Genomic DNA, 19,733 nt, shown 5'->3' with positions numbered 1-19,733 from the left:
AATGTACTGTGTCATTACTAGCCATACTGACTCACCAGACAAGAAAGATTACACAAAATCTAGGAGATAATTCTCCTGCTGGGTTTCACCATCTCTGCTATTTGTTCAGTTATCAAAGGAATAGAAATTGAAAACAGACACAAAAAAAGCTATGCAACCCACAAACCTACTATTATGAAAATGTGCATTCCATATTGATGAGCTGTTACTTAAGTAGAGCCAACTGAATAGGTATAGAGCAGCATAATATAATGAACTTATCCTCTCTCGACCAAGTGATTTGCAATGGAATCCCAGGCAAAATAATCACTCTCTTCCTTTTGCCTGTTCTGATTTCTCTAGAACCATGAAGGATAACAGTGCATTTCACAAAGGCAGTTTTGAGGAATAAACAAGATAATAGCCTAACAATGAAAGTCTAAAGACCCAGGTTTTATATGTAGATACATCATAAATGAGCTGTAATCTTGTGATTGCCACTTTCTGGTTCTGTTTTCAAGTCTGTGATATGAGATTGGACTAGATCAGTAATTCTCAACCTTTTTCCCCCTCCCACCACACCTGGGGGAAATGGCATACTTCATCAGCTAAATTTTCTCAGAGTGATGGTATTTCTCACTGGGGGTGAATCTAGGGTTATGTCAGTATGTCGGAATCCCAGTGTATGTACAAGGTAGGTGTGTGTGGGTGTGTAGGTTTGTGTAGGGATAAAGTTCCCCCACGTGATTCTTAGTCTTCATGTTGAGAACCAGGAAACTCAGGGGCCCTCCAGCCCCAACAATGTATGATTTTATAATTCTATGAATGAGTAGTAGGAATGGCACAGAAAGGACAGTAATGGAAAATGCAGACTAATTGCAGAATATAGTAGGCTAGCTGAGAAAAGTATCCTCAATAAAAACAGATGTTTGCTGAGCAAACAAGAATAGAAACCTGGTTTATGAAGATGGAGGCTATGCCTGTTAATGTCTGTGTGACCTTGGTCTACATACTGAACTGCACTAGGACTCAATTTTCTCATCTGTACAATCCAGATGTGAATGCCTACCTGCTGTGAGGATTAAGTGTGATCAGCTGTGTAAAGTGTTCAGCATGGCGCATGGTATCTAGTCAGCACACTATAAATGGCTGTCAACAATCCTGAGGGCAATTTGTGTTAGATAGACATAAATGAATAAGAAGTGGCCCTGTCTTTAAAGGTTAGGGTTCCACTTCTGGTGTAAAATTTTAGTGAACTCTGCTCTAGGCTGGCTTGTCTAAAACTCATACAAGTGTAATTAATATCAAAGTTATTTTAATGTTTTATAGTTATTCAATGACCCCCCCAAAAACTATTTAATATTTAACATCTTAATTGGAAATTCCAGAAGACCTAACCTGTGGTCATCATCAGAGATTGGTTTCAAGTTTACGTCCAAACACACAAAGCCCGAGAAATCTACAACATGATGTTCTAATAACCTCAGTATTACAATAATTTAGTGAACATTTATTAAACACTATGAATCACAGAAACTGCTATAAGTAATTTACAGTTAATAATAATAATACGTTATTATTTGATCCTCCAAAAGGACTATCACAAACACCATTCTAATCATCCCTACTTTGCAAATGAGTAAGCTGGTGTGAAGAGTGGAGAAACCTGCTTAAGGTCACTGTGGCAACATGGAAATTCAAGCCTAAGCAACCAGACCTCCCAGATTCCAAGCTTTGGGCCTTTCTGGCATGGTGGATAAGGGTAGAATCCCTAGACAGGCTGTTAGGAAACCTGGATTTTAGAGCTACCTGAGTGTCCTTGAATAAGTGACTTCCTTGCTGGGTCTAAGGTTCTCTGTCTAAAAGCAGGGATTTGGATTAAATCTAAGGTCCCTTTCTGTGACTTTCTAATTCAAATTATCCTGCTTTTAGAATTACAGATATTAGTGTCTGAGGTAATCTCTCTTTTTTTTTGATATTTACTTTTTTAGCTGCTGCTTTCTTTTGTCTTTCTTGGCATGTGTATGTTGGCAACACAAACTATTGTGCATACACAAGATGTGTTTGTAAATGTTTATGCTGCTATTGCTGTTTATTTCCTTCATTTAGGAGAAATAATAATTTATAAAACAAACAAAAAAATGGAAAGAAAACAAAATTAGGCAGGCCAGATTTCACCAGATTTCACAATTACATTCGTCACACTATGTACTGTGTTATTTCCACCTATCCGCCACCACTGTATCATTCACTAACCCCTTCTCCTGCTTAATTTTCTCTATAAAATATACCTCTATCTGACATACCATATATTTTGCTTATTTATGTGCACTCGAATGTTAAGCCCCATAATAGAGGCTTTTTGTCTGCTTTATTCAATGCTCTTGCACCTACGCCTAGAACAGTACGCACTCACAGTAGGTGCTCAATAAGTATTGATGAATGAAACTAAACTGCTTCCCAATAGGGGAGTCTCTGTGGACTGATAGCATCATCACTACTGAACTTCTGTTTTCTCACCTCACTTAATATCATTATTCACCCACCATAGAAGCCCAGGAAAAAGCCTCACCCATCTTTCTTATTCTCCCCTGAAGCCCCCCTCCTCAACCCCTTCAAACTCACAACTTGACTGCCTTAGTTCAGGCCCTTACTCCCCTTAGAATAGTATAAATGACACCCAGACTGATCTCCAGTCTCCCAAATCTTCTCTCTCCTGCAACAGCACCCAGACTGATCTTTAATCATTTTCTTGCGTCCTTGTTTAAACCTCGCAGGGATCCTCAGGGCCTTCAGGACAGACTCTAGACTCTTTTTCTAGGAAACAAAAGGCCTTTTTATTTAACTACTGATCATCCTTTCAGTCTCATTTCTCTTTCCCATACCCTATTCTCTAGACATATCTCTAGGCCATCCTCTGTTGGTCTCTATACCTTTATTCCTACCAAAATGTCTGTCTGAATTGCCCTTAAATTCATGGTTTACCTGGAAAGTCCCGCTAACATTCAGTCCCAACATTATCTATGTTAGAAAACCTTTCCCCACTTTTCTACTCATAGTAAGCCATTCTAACATTTTTCTTCCCATATTATTACCAAACTCCAGTAATATTGTTATCATATTGTAACTGAGTTATTTGTAAGCACTTCTGTCTCTATTTTATAGGCTAATGTTTAATGGAAATGCTCAGCATGGTGCCTGGCACATAGAAGGTCTTCAATAACTGTTAAATAAGGGAAGAAACAAAGAACACCATAAATTTCCTATCTAGAAGTCCTTGTCTTTCTCATTTAAAGCACGGTTATAAATAAAATCAGATCTCAAACCTTACCAACAACACAAAGTTTAGAATTTTCCTATTCTTACCTAAACAAATCTTGTGACTGTCTAGGGTATCTCCTGACTTCGAAAGTGACTGCAATGCTGAGGCCATTCCTTCCATAGGTATCTTCTTACATGATCTCCAAAGGAAAATCCACCTTGAGCCTAATGCATTATTGAGAATTCTGTTATTATAGACAAACTCGGGATGGCAACTGGATGCACACACCTGAATTGCATTTCCTTGATCTGCTAAAGAACCAGAAGGAATAGTATCCCCATGTCACCTGTAACCGGAGATGTAGAGCATGGGAGGTTCCAGGATAGTAGGACTGTTCCCAGGATTGCTTTAGAGGCTCAAGAAAAGTTTTCTCCAGAAGTAGGGTGTCACGACAGCTGCCTAAAGACACCATACATCCAAAATTAGGAGTGGGAACTAAGTTGATGAATCAGTTAATCAGTGTCTGACTTCCTGAACCACCTTAATGAAAGAAAATGCCAAAATTCACAGATAAATTGACACTCCTTGCTGACGGCCTAAAATAGCATCAACTTCCGACTGAGCAAGCCAATTGCTAGCAACTGCATTAAACTCTTCTGCCTGATGACATGTCAATAGAGTGACCTGATTTTCAAGATGAGCTCCCTTCTCTTTGCTCTCTCTCATTTCCACCTTGGCAGTGAGACTGGACCTGGCTTTTCTAAGACTCACTGGACTAGAAGACACCACTGTGATGGATAGTCAAAAATTAAAAGTAACTATTTCCATGTGTGAAAGAAGGCAGGACTGAACTGGAACAAATTGTGGGAAGAAGGGGGTTTCTGAACACAAATATTGCTAAAATCACAACAACCAGGTTTCAAGGCCAAGGGGGAACAAAGGAATGACAATGCATATTCCAAGTGCTGTCAACTAAAGGAGTATACTACCTTCAGCTCTCGCCTTATATCATCTGAAATAAGCGGCCCAGTTGGGGGATCCAAGACACTGTCCTTGCAGACATCTGGTATAGTGCAAACAGAGCAAGGGCACACCTGGATTCACACCTGCTGCCTGGTAAGTATGGGACCCTTGAATCATAGTAAATCAAATCATACTGAAAAACATCCCCCAAAAGAAGCAGAGGAAGAAATGGAATAGGTTTTAGCAGAAAAGCTATGTGATGAGCACAGACCCTGGGGGCCTAATCTATTGCCAGGCCTCAATCAGCTCACCTTCTGCAAAAGCTCACCTTCTACAAACTATAGTCATGTGCATAGTGTAAAGTACATGCAGGAGCCAGGCTCTGGGTTCCAAATGCAACTCCAATTACTAGACCCTGTGGAAATTAACTTCTCTTTGTTTCAGTTTCCTCATCTGTAAAAGAACACTACCTACCTCACAGGGTTATAGTCAAGATACAGGAGTAATGCAGGTAAAACTTGTAGTATATAAGAAGTGCTCAATATATGCTAACTTTATCTTAAATAGAACCATTATTGGGAATTTTTAGGAGTAAATCAGACTAGAGAGCCCCTCCTGCAAGCAAAGGTCTTGGTGAGTGGCACAGAGAGATTTAAAAAATCATCTATCTATCTCCTCATTTTGCTCTTCGGGGAAGATGGGAAGAGCAAGATAGTGAAGATGTGGTCTCTTTTCTCAGTGATCTTACTGTAAAGTAGGAGATACAGACATATAAACACACACACGCACACACACGCACACACACACACACACACGCACAAGAGAAATACAGGCCATAAATGTTATGAATGAAATACAACAGTAACATGATTTAAAAATTAATTCTCACTAGGAATTAGAGACTATATTCTAGGGTATGTTACAGTGCCTCTTTATTTCCACACAATGTTTTTTGTTGCTGTTGTTACTGTTTTTATTAAAGTTACATTTACAAAGCAAAGTAAATTATAAATCTGGATCCTAGAATCCAGTAGGACAAAGTCTTTATGTTTTTTTAAATCATTCATATCAATAAACCCAAGTAAGTTAAGTTCGTGGTAGCAGCAGTTCAACCTGGTTAGGTTTCTGTTGGTTTATTGTCTCCCTGCTCCCTACTACCTGACAAACTAACACTGGGACCAAATGTTCAATAAAAGTTCCAGTCTCTGATTGATCTTTAATTGTTCAGTAGAGATTACAGGTACATTTCTGAATGGTTTGGGCAACAATTACTGATGGGCCCAAAACTCTCTGGATTAGAATGTTTTAATCAAAGTAGAAAAAGACAATTTCAGCAGACTATAGACAAAGAAAAAAATAACTAGGTTTCCTTCTACCTGCAGTTCTCAGCCTAGGAGAAATGCACTCTGTTCTGTTGAAAAACACTCTATATTGATTATGCTGACACTGACAGTAAAGCTGTGTGGTGGTAGATTTTTAAAAAATTTTTTTCTTCACAACTCAGATGAGAATGTGGGTTATGATTCATCCTGTATGATCTGAGTCAAAATTCATTTTGTCTCTTTTGAATTAGTTCTTTTGCATTCCACATTAAAAAGCAAGAGTAGTTGGCTCAGCAAATGAGAACATTGTGGTATATCTTGGTGTGTTGCTTTCTCACACACAATGACTAAAAAACACTTTCTGTATTCTTTAATGATATGCCAATAACAAAAGAACACCATAAGAAAACACAAAGTGTTAACTCAAATAGTGACAAACACTAACATTAAAAATTCAGTGGAATGATTATTACACACTAATCATAAATGGCATAAATCAAGCCAGATGTTACACTGAGGGGCGATACTATCATATCTTAAATTTTTGGTTTTCTGTTAGGGTTTAAAAAACATTTTCACAGCTATTTATTTAACTTGATCCTCACAATAAGCATATAAAATAGATAGGCATCTTTTTTTAATAGGTGCAACAACTGAAACTAAACAAGGTTAAGAGGTTCCATTAAAGAGTTCGTTTAAATCAGAAAACCTAAATTAAAAATTTGTTTCCATCTCTTAATCTGTCCTTGGACAAACTGGTTTTTCTTGCAAAATCACTCTAATCTTAAAGACTGTTAAAAGAGTGGTTCTCAATAATGTACAATGAAATGTTCTAAGCAAGAGCAAATGTCAAATGTCACCAATGTCACACAGAGAAGATACAGGACATACACTTGGATTTCCTGACTTCAAATCTAGTGCTTATTTCACTATGCCATCTAAAAAAGATGAATTATTATTTTTATGACAGCGCTGTATCATCTACACTAAAGACAATTGTCACATTAATGGTTATCAATATTGCTATCACTTATGTATGCCACGGGTCATAGTGAAATGCATTATTAACCTAGGAAACAGAGTGATGCTGTGGTATCTAACACTAGTACATAGTACTCTTTATCATATTCTATAATCCCATTTTATTTTTATTAACTGGTACTCAAAGGTACTTTCAATGGAATGAATCTTATTATAAACCTCAGGAAATGGGGAATAATACCAAGCAGAACATAAAACGGTCCAGGAAATAATAATTCTTGGGTTTGTTTTCCAGTTTTTCTCTGGAACTCTGAAGCAAGCAGTATTGTAATTTTATATGGAGCAGCTGTTTTTACTTTCCATCTACACTTTAATGGTGTACAGAGGACAACATATGAAAGGTGTTCAAGGCAAAGAAATTAAGAGGTCAAAAAAATCACGATAGGTCATGTAGTCTAATCTGCTAACATGAGAGGTGAGACCACATAAAAGGAACTGGCCAAAGATGTCATAGTGCATCCGTGACAGTATCAGGCCCAGAAGGTCTTGGAATCCTGATGCCAGATCTATCCCCTACCACACTGCCTCTCATGATAACATGATGGCTCTGCACGCAAAAAAAGAAAGGTTTATTTTATATAACTTAACATGTAACTTTGAAGACTTTATTTCACCACGATATCCTACCAATTTGTCTTGATGAATATGATATCCACATTTCTCAGTATTTCAAACATTAGCTGGTTCAAGGATGAACATTTTTACATTTAAATATGGTATTTAGTTTAATGTCTTTGGGGGAAAAAAGCAACTAGTACTTCATCCCACAAAATCAAATTATGAATATTATAGACATGGATGAAGACAAAGTAGGTTAAAAAGTTAATTGATTTAAATAAAAATATTAGGCAAACATAGTATGGATAGTTTATGTATATGGTAAAAATGATGAAGGTGCCTTCTAGTGACTGCAGAACGGTAAGCTCTCTAGCCACATGATTTCTACGTGTCCCTCTACCTTTGCCATGTTCCTAGGGCTGAAGAGGACAGAGAGAGAGAGTCAGTGGAGGTTAAAAATGCTTTTCTATTACTCCTGCCTGCTGTATCCCCTTGACCCCTTCAGGAAATCGTCATGTACAGTGTTTCTGTTCTCTCTTGTTGAACTTTAACAAGTGATGTTCACTGCCAGGTAGGAGTGCAGGCAGTCCAGGGCTTGTACAAATTGCAGGTTTGGTGATCAGAGAACCAAATGAGGTCTGAGGTCAGAGCTGTGTAGTACGGTGGGGAATGCAATATGACTGACATCACAGTAAGAATTAGGAGGAGAATTGGGATAAGGTCATTCACTTGGACCTGCTTGAGGGACTTCCTGGTTATTTTAGCCTTGAATGTTTTTTGCTTGTTTCTCTTTTAAAGCATTCAACTGTCTATTCTAGGAACTCTAACCACAGACGGTGCATGGCTCTGCAGTCTTTATATCCCAGGAATAGGTATCTCTTCACATGGACTGCTTTAGCATTTTATGTGACACAGGCCAGCTGGTTCAGTGGCAAAATCCCCTGAACATGGATGAAAGAGAGTGGATTTTCCACCACCAGTTGTGAAAGCCATTGACACCAGAGGATTTAACAAATGTCTTCTCTCCTTGGCCATTATGTTACTTCGTTTCCATTATCTCCCATAGTACACACTACAATGGTTGGTGTATAGTAGGCACTCCATAAATATTTGCAGATGAATGATTCCATTCAATTAAAAGTACAACAGATGCCAACCAAGAAGAACCCCACAGATGTTCAAACAATAGCTTTGCTGACAGTCAATTAATTATGCCTCTGACAATCCTAATGTCACTTCAAAGTCTGGAAGGAGATGATTATCTGTGTGTTTTAGAGAAAGTTGTGGGGAAAGTGCTGCTGGGGGGGTGGAGGAGGGAGGAAGGTTTGGAGGGGAAAGGGAGTTGAGTTCACAGATAAGTGTGTTTGTGTGTTAAGATCAGAAAATGCATAATTAGCACTTGTACGTTCAGGTGTCAGCTCTAGTCATGTCTCAGTACACAACCACAGACAACCTATGAACTGAGACCTTTTTTTGTCCATATTCAACATGTGCCCACCAATTTTTTCTATCCCAGAATTTAAAGTTTGCTTCCACAGTTGATGGGCAAAGGACATTCAATTACAAAGCAGAAGTCTCTTTTCTACTTTTCTTTTCCTTCTGATGAAGAGATGGTGATCCAAATATAACTCAATGAGTGGGTATCTGATGTTTGTATCAAGCCATATAAAACACCAATCCTGGGTGGTGGTTCATAGCCTTGAATGGGCCTAATTTAAGTGGATGAACTTTCAGGGCTGGTTGCTATGGACAACTAATGTACACATGGGAGAAGAATGTTTCTTTCAATGTGGTGCCCTGTCTAATGTGACCCAATTAGATCAGAACAAAAGAAAATTGAAGATGTAAGAGATTGTCCTGGGAACCAAGGACTACAAAGAAAACCCTGAGTAGGGGAAAATGTGATCTAAAATGTAAAAAATAAAATCCTAACCATGTAACACCTCCATCTACCGATTCAATCCTTAAGTTTCACAGAAGACACATGCAAAACAGATCAAGTCCAAGGGTGTCAATCTAATTTTAATTAAGTTCAATGAATGTAGCAACGATGTCTTACTCTATGTATTCTCCAGTGCCCATAAGCGATTAAAAAAAGGAATGAGAAAGTTTGAGTTATTATTATAACTCTATCACTAACTAGTTTGTGACCCTAAAAAACCTACTCATTTTCATCATCTCTAAAAATGAGGATGTTTTCCTAGGTCGTCTCTAAGATCCCCTTCAGGTCTAACATTTTATGATTCTGTACGATGCTAAATAAACATCTGTTAAATGAATGCAGTATTTTCTCTCTGTATTTCACTATATATCATGTTCTGTCATAGGAAATGTGAATGTCTGCTCACAATTTTCATTTATTAATTCATTAAACATATTAAACATCTCCTATGTGCCAGGCATTGTTTTAGGAAGAGAGATGGGGACACCATATTGAGCTAAAGTGAAATAAGCCACTAATTATCCTGATTTGAGCATCACATATTGCACACAGGTATTGATATGCAATGTGGCACCCCACAGATATGTACAATCAATTATGACTCAATAAAAAAATAATAATAAAGTGACCCTTGCTCAGACTTACATTCTAGGGAAGACATAAATATTAGAAGTAAATAAATCTGATGAAGATGATGAGAAAAAAATACTAGGAACCTCTTTGGTTCTTTTGTATTTGAAAATTAAGAAGCTCAGGAAAATATGTATACATAGGTCCTAACACGTTATTAATTTTATTTTATTATTTTTAAGAGCAACGTGTTCTTATCCAAGTTAGAATAAGATGTATTATCCAGGTCTGGGTTCACAAAGATAGTAGGCCCAACCTACATCTTCACCTTTGTAAATAGCCCGACCATTCTTCTTTCTGCCATTGCAGACCAATTTCTATTTTTTATTTAGAAAGGAAATTTTGGACATGGAGTTCAAAACATTCTCAGTTGTATGATCTTGAATGAGTCGTTTGGGCTTCAGTTTTCTGGAAAATGAAGAGTTGTCCCAGATAGTTTCTAAGACCACATTATTCTTTACTATAAGAATAGGATTCCAAATCAATGCTTAAAAACACCCTAGCCAAATTAATGAAAAATTAATAAGTGCTAAGAAGGAACACATAAAATGCTTAGGATTATTATTTATTTATTACTGTAAACATATACTACTTTGAGCAAACATTTTACCAGAAGTCACTACCACAAATGGAAATATATCTAATATGTCTCATCAACTATAAAACATTCTATTCCTACAACCCACAGATAACTTAACAAAAAAGCTGTAGAGCAACCATACTAAGAAACTCAACCATTTCAACCTTTTCTCTAAACTACTGATTTAAAATATTTTCTTCCATTCTGGTTTTGGATTTTAAATTAATTAGGTCATTTATCTGTGAAAACAAGATCCTTAAGGCCTCAGGTTCCATCTGCACTGAAGGCGGCTGCCGATCTGAACTCATTTCCCAGGTTGTAATTAACAGGAGCACTTTGAAAACTATTTTCTTGACACATAATAATAAAAACAATGAAACACAAATTACTTAGCACCTCTCAGTTGAGGCCCTCTCCACACTTTTCCGACGAATCACATTATTCCTTGTACAGATTAAAAAGCTAAAACACAGAGCATGTTAACCGACATATCTTATGGCCTATGACCAATGCAGCAACGTGGTGCTCCAAGAGCATGATGGGGAGAGAGAGCACAGAATGTGGAGGAGGCAGCAGGACTGGCCCCCATGCAATGTTGCTAGTTACTGGTTCTACAACTTGGAAATGAGGAGTCCCTAATCAATCATATCTTTCGTTTCTTCAATAAGCTGAATGGAAATAAACATACTATCTATTTTATAGGGCCGCTGTCAAGCTCAAGTGATATAACAAGTACGAAAGTGCTTTAAAAAGCATTATATAAATGTTAGTTGTAAGTATGTAATAAGAATGATAAATTGGGGGTAGAACTAGAAATTGGATACAAGTCTCTGACTGTTAAGCAAGTTTAGACACTTAAGTCACAGGATATCAGGGTTGAACAGCACTTGTAAAATCTAATCATCCATTCATTGCTTGAGCACCTATCACCATCTTCCCCAACGAAGGGTTACTGGGTTTTGGCCTAGACTTTTCCAAAGACTTTGTTCTGTTTGTTGAAGAAAAAAACAAAAAAAAAACCCCAATTTATTTTATTATACTGAATTGGAATTTCCCAGCTTCCCTTCACTTGCCTTTGATGCTAACTTTGGAATCACAAATATTAAGTGAAAATCCTTTTCTACGCAGCAGTCTTCCAGTAGCAATCAGGGCTCCAGGGTTATTTTTTCTCCATACTTTCAACTGTACCTCACACAAATCATGATTTCTAGTTTCCTAAGCATCTTACTCAAAGTCCTCCAGACATGTTCACTTGTTCCATCTAGTACAGGAAGGAAATGGACCATCGCTCCCATTGTTTTGGGCTCTGTTTCTATTCATGAACATTCACTGGACCTCCATTTTCATCTCCATTGAGAAGATACCTAGCACCAGACATGGTGAGCTGGTGTTATCACTAACGTAATCACAGCACATTCCCATTCATGCCTTTCTTCTCTCGAATCTAACACGTGCCAGGTCCCCGCCGCCTCCTGTCTTCCACTTCTGACCAACTGTCCTTTGAAAGAGTAAAATCTAGTGCCACTAGTACAAACTCCTAGCTTTATGAAAAAACTCCTAATATCCTCCACTACTAATACTCAGAGATAAACAAAAAACTCTCTTAGATAAATGCCAAGAGAATGTAAGCAGTGCTGCTTTGAAAGCATAGTGATTCTTCAAATAGCTCACTAAACAATTTTAAGACTCACATACCGGTTATTTTTTTAAAAGAAGGAATAAGACAACACCATATAAACAATGCCAAGATAATTACAGCTTCATGCTTAAAAATATGCTGTCAGATAATTTCAGTCCCTCCACAGATATAGGACAACATCCACTTCCAGAATACTGTATTTCAATAGGGTTGTCTTCAGCCTTAGGGTCTGTTCAGCCAGAACACTGTTATTTAGAGAGAATCATGCCATGGTCACAGACACACACATGGAATGTTTCACATATAAACGTGCTTTCTCTTTCAAAACAAATGAAAGCACAAAACCTAGAGGCTCTGGATGTATCCAACCTGAAAAAGTCTTGGATAATTTCAAAGACATGTCCTCAAGGATATCTACCAACAAACTCATTTCTCCCTCAAATGTGTCTAAAAAAGATAAACTTCAGAGCTGGCAATTAGCCTTGAAGGCCCCAATTTTCTAACAATGATACCTTTCTCCCCCATTCATCTTAATAGTTAATTTTTAAAATTCTCCCTCTCCTATTTTAAGTTCTAAATTTACCCTAAATTATAATAATTTATAGTTCATCACTCCTGTTCTTTCTAAGCATCTATCACTGTAACTGAAAAGTCTCCTCTAGCATAAACATACTTTTCTAGTTGCCAGGGAAACAGGTTGCTCTAAGATGCAAGCACTTGAACCAAGGCATGTGACCTTGCTGGAAAGGAGTTGGGCTAAAGACGCACTGTCTGACAAATTGAATTAGGTAAGAATTTTCTATACCTCCAACTTTCTTCTACGTTTCCTCTCTTCCCCCTGTAGGGTAGTGTTTAGAGGCCCACTCAATGACACCACTGTTCACGGAAAGACACATGGGCATGTTTAGGAAATCTGCAATAGCCAAAACTAAGTCCAAGTAGATGGCAAATGCTCACAGCACAGATATTTTATTTTTCTTTCAAAGATATGAACTCATTCATATAGTTGCTGTTTTGGAGTTCACTCTGTGACGTTTACCTAATATTGTAATGCAAGAGTCATAATTTTAATAAAGATGGATAGGGGAGGGCATGAAAACACTAAAACTAGCATCTTTTCAGAAGAAATTACTAAAAAAACTAGCCAGCTGAGATGCAGTTGAGGGTTTCTGCCTATAAAATTTTATCAAGAACTAACTTTTGAGAAAACAAGATGAACTGTGACTATCAGTGATTTGCCTTCCCCAAGGTCAACAGAAGGGCTAACAAGGGGGAAGGAAGGTATTAGGGGTGCTATCTTCCTAAATTATGTATCTAAGCCATGGCAAAAAGCCTCTGTTTAGTGTCACATCAGTTAATTCAGGATATTAAAGATACTTGAAATATATCATCACTGACACTGAAGTCTAGACTACAAAATATATGGCCATGGGCAGCCATGATCCTTCCATCTCTCACTTGAAGATCATGACTTCATAAAGAAAAAGATGACATGAGAAGGGAACAGCCAACTATTGAAAATCTGCAGGGATAGCATATGCTTTTCTGTAATGGTAATAAATCAGAATGAACTTGAGATCAGAGGAGTGAGTCCGAATCACAAAACTATTAGCTATGTGACCTTAAACAACTCATCAAGCTTCTCTGAATCTGTCTCCACATCTGAAGATGAAGTCATCATCGCCAGATCTGTCAGTCACGCGTGGCTGTGACTGGGCTTTTTAAACTTGTAGAGTTTTAGGTAAATATCAGCTTTTGTCATTGCCACCACAATGGTCCTCATCTCACCAACAATAGAAAGCATATGTGTCTGGAAAAAAAATAAGGAATAAGATATGCCTTAAAGGGAAATTTCAGAGATGCACTGTAGTCATTAAAACAGTCAAATTGAGAAAGTGAAGGAATGTCACTCTCTCTACTTAGCCCACCCAAGGAAGTATTCTTGAGGTAATTGGCGACAGGCTTCAATACCTTTTTGGAGAGGAGCGGTATCCTTGTGGCTGTGTGGTTATAGCATCTCTAGCTGTTTTCACCTGAAGCAATTTTGCCCGTCTCACAACATTTATTTATATCTCTATTTATTTATCTCTATGTATCTATCTACCTACCTACCTACCTACCTATCATCTATCACCATTTCAAAGTAAGTTGCAGAAATCATCATACTTCACCCTACATTTCAACACGTAGCTCCTAAAAATAAGGATATTTTCAAACACAACCAGAATTCCAATAACATATTTAAGAAATTAGCATTAACCTATTGTCTAATATAAAGTTCATATTAAAATTTCTCTAACTTTGCCCCAAATCCTTTAGAGTTATTTTATTGATCCAGAATTCAATCGACTCACGTGTTGCATTTGAATGGCATGTCTCTTTAATCTCCTTTAACCTAAACAGTCTTTGATAACATTGACAGTTTTGAGGAACTAAGGAAAGTTGTCTTGAATAATGTCTCATCATCTAGAATTTTTACTTTGTAAAGATTGGATTGAGGCTAAATATTTAGCAAGGCTATACATGGGTGATGTTGTATATGTCCTACATCATATCAGATGGCACATGTCAGTTTGTCCCATTATTGGTGATGCTAAATGTCATCACTTGGACTAAGATGGTTTCCAGCAGACCTCTCCATTGTAAAGTTACGTTTTCTCCTTGGTACTTAAGTCATCTGTGAGGTGATCTTTTGATACTCCTTGCAATACTTTTAAGCATACCATAACTACAATCATTTTAAAACTATAAATAAAAACTGTTAAGAGTGATGACAGGCTTCATAAAGAAAAAAAAAAAAACACAATAACAATAGAATCAGAAATTATTCAACTTAAAGAAGAAAAAAGGGGAAAGAAAGCAACATGACCACAAGAGACTTGCTTTCCTTCAGCAATTCAGCTATAGTTTCAATAAAAATTCTAGCATTAAATAAGCAAAGTGATGGAGAAAGAGCGTAGGTGAGGATAGCATTGCAAGAGAGAGAAGCTCTTTAAGGGTAGTACTTGGTAATGATATTTGCATCCCAGAATAGGCCTAAGGTAAAATTCTGATAGAGAGTAAAAGAGGAATTTATTCATCTCCTTTGGGTTTGCATCCTCCTATGCAACACATTGGTATGGAATCTTCCTTCTCTTATCTTCAGGCAGACTTATGGACCCTGTCTTCAATGCTTACATTGTGCTTCAGTCAGACCCAACACAGTGCTGGTATCTGCACTGAAATCCCTAACATGTGTGTCTCTCCTATCCTTCCTAGGAACCTGTGAGCCCTGTGAGGGCTGTCTCTGCATTTGGGTGTCCCTAAAACCCAGCACAGTGGCAGGCACAGAAAAGGTGCTTGGGAAATGTTTAAAGAATGGAACAGTAAACGACAGTTCTTTTGACACGTCCTTTGTCTTCTGACTTTGCCTTGTGAGTAAGAGGTACAGCTGGCACTCAAACCAAAGCATTCTTGCTCCAGAGTCCATGTTCTTAACCACTATACATGGAATAGTTCCCTTGGCTTTTGATCTCAACATGCTTGGGTTTATTACAGAAGAAAAAGTCCTTAGCCTTTAGCTAGGCATTAAAAGCCTTCTCCAGATAGTCTCAATCTACTTCTCCAATCTTAATTCCTAATATTTGCTACTGCCTGTATGGGTGCTTCACTTCAATGCTTTTATTCCCTGTTATGTCAAAATCACCCTCATCAGAAATGACCTCACTATTTTCTTCCTATTTCCAAATCTCAATTAGCATAATTTTAAAGACTTACTCAAAGGCTAACTACTCCATAAACACTTTCCCATTCCTGCTTCTGGATGTCCTTTCTCCTTTTTCTGAATTCTCAAAGAATACTGGTTGAAGTTTAAGTCACTTGTCACTTTCCGTCTTGTGTTATAGTAAAACACAGTAACTCTGTACACATCCCCTATTAGACTGTAAGCACCTTTAAAGGTCAGACCCATTTCTGCCCCAATACCACTGAGTAGGCTTCACATAATAGACACTTGGATGTTTACCACACAAAGTAAATTTTCCTTGAATAACCCTAGCTTCAACTTATATTGTGTTTGTTCTATCTACTTACAAGAGAATAACCATCCCTTATTTTCCATCTGTCTAATGACAACATCCTTCATAACCCCCTTCCTAAATATGCAGTCTGGCTTGTTCACCCTTTTTCCTACAGTGTGGTGTTCAAATGTATAGACCTGGAGCCTAGATTCTAATCCAGTACTGCAACTTATTAGTTATTGATATTGGGCAGATTACCTAACATTTCTGTACCTTAAATTCCTAATCTGGAAATGATAATAGCATCTACTTCACAGGGTTACGTCTTTCTATGAGGATGAAATGAGTTAATTCCTGTAAAGTACATAAAACAGTACTGCCCTATCATAAGCACTCAATAAATGTTAACCATTTTCCCAAATTCTTTCTCATAGTTAGTAATTCCCATTTGGAAATGATTATTTACCAATTCGTGACATATGTTTTATTGTTGCTAGAAAGTTAAATTTAAGTCAAGTATTAATACATTTTTAATGGGCATATCTTATTTTCTTAAATAAATTGTAAACCCCAAGAGCATTGGATAACTTTGATTACTGAGTACATTCTACATGCCAAGAACTTAGCTAAGTGCTTTCTATAAATATTTCATTCATTACTCATAATAACAGTATAAGCTAGCTATTATTCCCATATTATAGATAAAACAACAAAATTTAATGTTTAGAGAAAGTAATTTGTTCAAGTTTTTTAAGCTAGTAAGTAGTAGAGCTATGACAGTTCTTGAAAGCAACGATAATGATTTATATCTATTTCCTAGAGTGTTCAATATATATGCATTTACACTAGCACTATCTATGTCCAATTTTCTTTATTGCTATATGTTTTGTTGCTATGGTATTTGAAGCATATATACTTGGTAAGTTAGCTTTTCATTTTTAATATATCTTAATAAAGAGACCTTATTGTTTACCTTTAATATGCTTTGTTTTTTCTTAAGTTTACCTTAGACCCCAATATAAACCCTCCTCTTATTGTAATGTCAAGAGCATGATACACTTTTAGTCTATTTTAATACAGCTAGAGACCTTTGTGGGTTTTCTGTTTTGTTTTATTTCACTATTCTCCATGCATTTGTGCTAATCTCCATCAACTTATATTTAGCTTTAAAGTTACACTTCTTTGCATTAATGCTGTTTCTATAGTTAAGCTACTAGTGTTGAAAGAAATGCTGAAGAACATTTGCTCCACACATTTGATTTACCAACGTGGGAAAAGGGGCTCAGGCAGATAAGGACAAGGCAGTATTGCTTAGCCAGCCAGAGGCAGAGAAGGAGCCAGAACCGAACTTCTTTATTTCTACCCTTGGGCTCTTTTAGCTAAGCTACACTGCCACCTGCACACAAATAGATGCCTTGCTTTTCATATAATAATACCTCACATTCCATCTACTGTGTGGATTTAGACTGGTGCCCTTAGTTTACCTGTCATTACACATTCCCAAACAGGAAGCAAAAGGAAAGACGGGAAAATAGGAAATATTTGAAGAAGCAAAGGCCCTGACGCAATTTTTCCACCTCTGTGCCTTTACTCACACTGCTCCCTAAATGTCTTTCCTTTACATGTACTTAAAGCAGTGCTGCTCAAAGAGTAGTCCGCGGCTGGGTGTCAGACCGAAAAAACTTTATCATCCCATGATGAGACACATATAGAAATGAGTATTTAGAAACTATTATAACAATTTAAAAGAGTAATTTGTTATCTGTTAAATCTGATAATAAAACTCAGCCTTCCATTTTATATTTTTTAATTTCCCTAGCAATTTTAATTGGACTGTACAAAAGTATTGGTCTCCAACAGATTGAGGGGAAAATGGTCTTTTACCACAGAAAATTTGACAGGTACTGGTTTAAAGGGTCCCGGTTCAAGTGCCAAAAATTCTTTAATAAACATTCCTGATAAATAGAGCTTTAAAAATTTATAACATTTGACCTTAACCTTCTAATGCCTCTTGTCACTTCCTACCTAGAATAGTAATTTGTGTGTTTGTCTCATCTCTTCTGAACACTTATAACCTCCCTGAAGGGCAGGTTATGTGTCCAAAGCACCTCACAATTGGCATATAATTCATGAATTTGCATTACACTAATAGACTGGAAGGATTAACCCATAGCTATTCACAGGTTTGGAGAGAAGAGGAGTTAAAAATACAAAGGGAAGATATATTTTCCAAACTCAGGGAAAGGATTGAAGGTGTAGAGTTTAGTCAATACCTAATTCCAAATTCTGTACAAGTATAGTCCAGTGAGAAACATGAACGTACACAGAAACCTGATTTCTGCCTAAAGGGAAGGTAATAAGTTGTCAAAAATTAAGTCTTAAAATCAAATTTGTATCTCAAGAAACTCTAAAGACCAGTGAGATTTTAGTGCAAGCTAAGCAGAGATCACATGTATGGCGGTCTCAGTGCAGTTCCCAGAACGGCTCAGCTGTGTGTGCAAGCGCCCCAACTCCCACACATCGGATTCAAACACCTCACCAGGGCAGCTGATAACACTCCTAATTACTACATAAGGAAAGCAGAACAGGACATTTACTGCGCAAGTCAGCTCTAGACTCCACTCACCAAAGTATTCGTCAGCTGGTGGATTTTCCATGTCGTACAGCATCTTTTTGGTCAGGTGCTCAAGCTCATCTTCTGGACGGAATGAAGGGGGAACAGATGAAGGCCCCATCGACACTGTATGTCCACCCTGAAAGGCAGAAAGCACAGAGTCCTTTCATTACAATTGAGATCATCAGCCAAGGTGGTCAGCCTAAACAAGTAGTGTTTCCATTGGAGAGGAAAAAGCACTGGACTTGGCTATTCAGAGACCTGGGTTTTAGAATTAGTTTTATCACTTATTCAGTGTCTGACCTTGTACACATCAGTTTATTCACCTGCCTTATCTGGATGAGTAATCTATCAGGCTTTAGAAACCATGTTTACAACAGCAGCACTCTATTTTGTTCAACAACTGCTAAACAATCACTATATACTAGTTGTATATTTATAAGAAAGATGAATAAATTGAGCATTTCTTCCCTAAGAATCTTAGTCAAACAGAAGATACAGGCACATTAATAATTAAGGACAAACCAGCTGCAGAAAGTGTGCAATCAGGGTATAAGAAGTGACATCACACACAACCTGAGAAGACTTCCTGTAGAGAAGCAGCAGAGCAGACTAGAACTCATTCAGCTATAGGAAAGGAAATATACAGGTAGAAGTTCCTGGCAGTTGTGTATTTCTGAAACACATATGAAGTTTGAGATAAGAAATGAGATGAATCTTATCAGGTACAGTGGTCCAGAAAGAGAAGGCCCTTTTATTCCAGCGGAAGAAGTTGAGTAATTTTTTTCCTAGCACTGCAAACAGCCAGATATCAAAGGGGGACAAGAAGTCAGTAGCATTGGCACTGGGCTGGTGTTTAAATAGGTGGGTGAGCCAGAAGTATAGCAATGTAAGAGAAGCAAATGTCAGAAGAGAGAGTACTTGAGATAACCAACCAGGAATCCAAAGTGTGTAGAGAGAGAAGAAAGGCCAGATGCTAGATGTAAAATAGCTTTGTGCTATGTAAATAAGAGAATTTATTATATTTTCCTTTGCCTATATTATGACATTGACAGTTTCTGATACCACGCCCAAGCATCCTTAATCAAAGTGCTATAAAAACAGAGATGATGATGACTTCCAACATGACTAATGGGCAGTGATGTACATTGGAAATGCCCCTGCCTTGATTTTATCCATTCTTGAAACAGTTGGCCAAGAGTTTC

General features: G+C 37.4%; 1 protein-coding gene across 10 annotated transcripts in view; it reads right to left on the bottom strand.

The window, feature by feature from the left end:
* The window catches only part of LPP (LIM domain containing preferred translocation partner in lipoma), a 670,167-nt gene that overhangs the window by 139,252 nt on the left and 511,182 nt on the right, over positions 1-19,733 (bottom strand). For all 10 annotated transcript variants that reach the window (XM_063111732.1, XM_063111742.1, XM_063111717.1 and 7 more), the window contains one exon: positions 18,541-18,667. In XM_063111732.1, the coding sequence (XP_062967802.1) occupies positions 18,541-18,667 (127 nt within the window). The remainder of the gene's footprint in view (positions 1-18,540; positions 18,668-19,733) is intronic.

Source organism: Cynocephalus volans, chromosome 1, assembly GCF_027409185.1.
Source record: "Cynocephalus volans isolate mCynVol1 chromosome 1, mCynVol1.pri, whole genome shotgun sequence".
NCBI classification, from domain to species: Eukaryota; Metazoa; Chordata; class Mammalia; order Dermoptera; family Cynocephalidae; genus Cynocephalus; species Cynocephalus volans.
The sequence above is the reverse complement of the archived record's forward strand: the minus strand, read 5'-3'. Positions and strand labels throughout refer to the sequence as shown.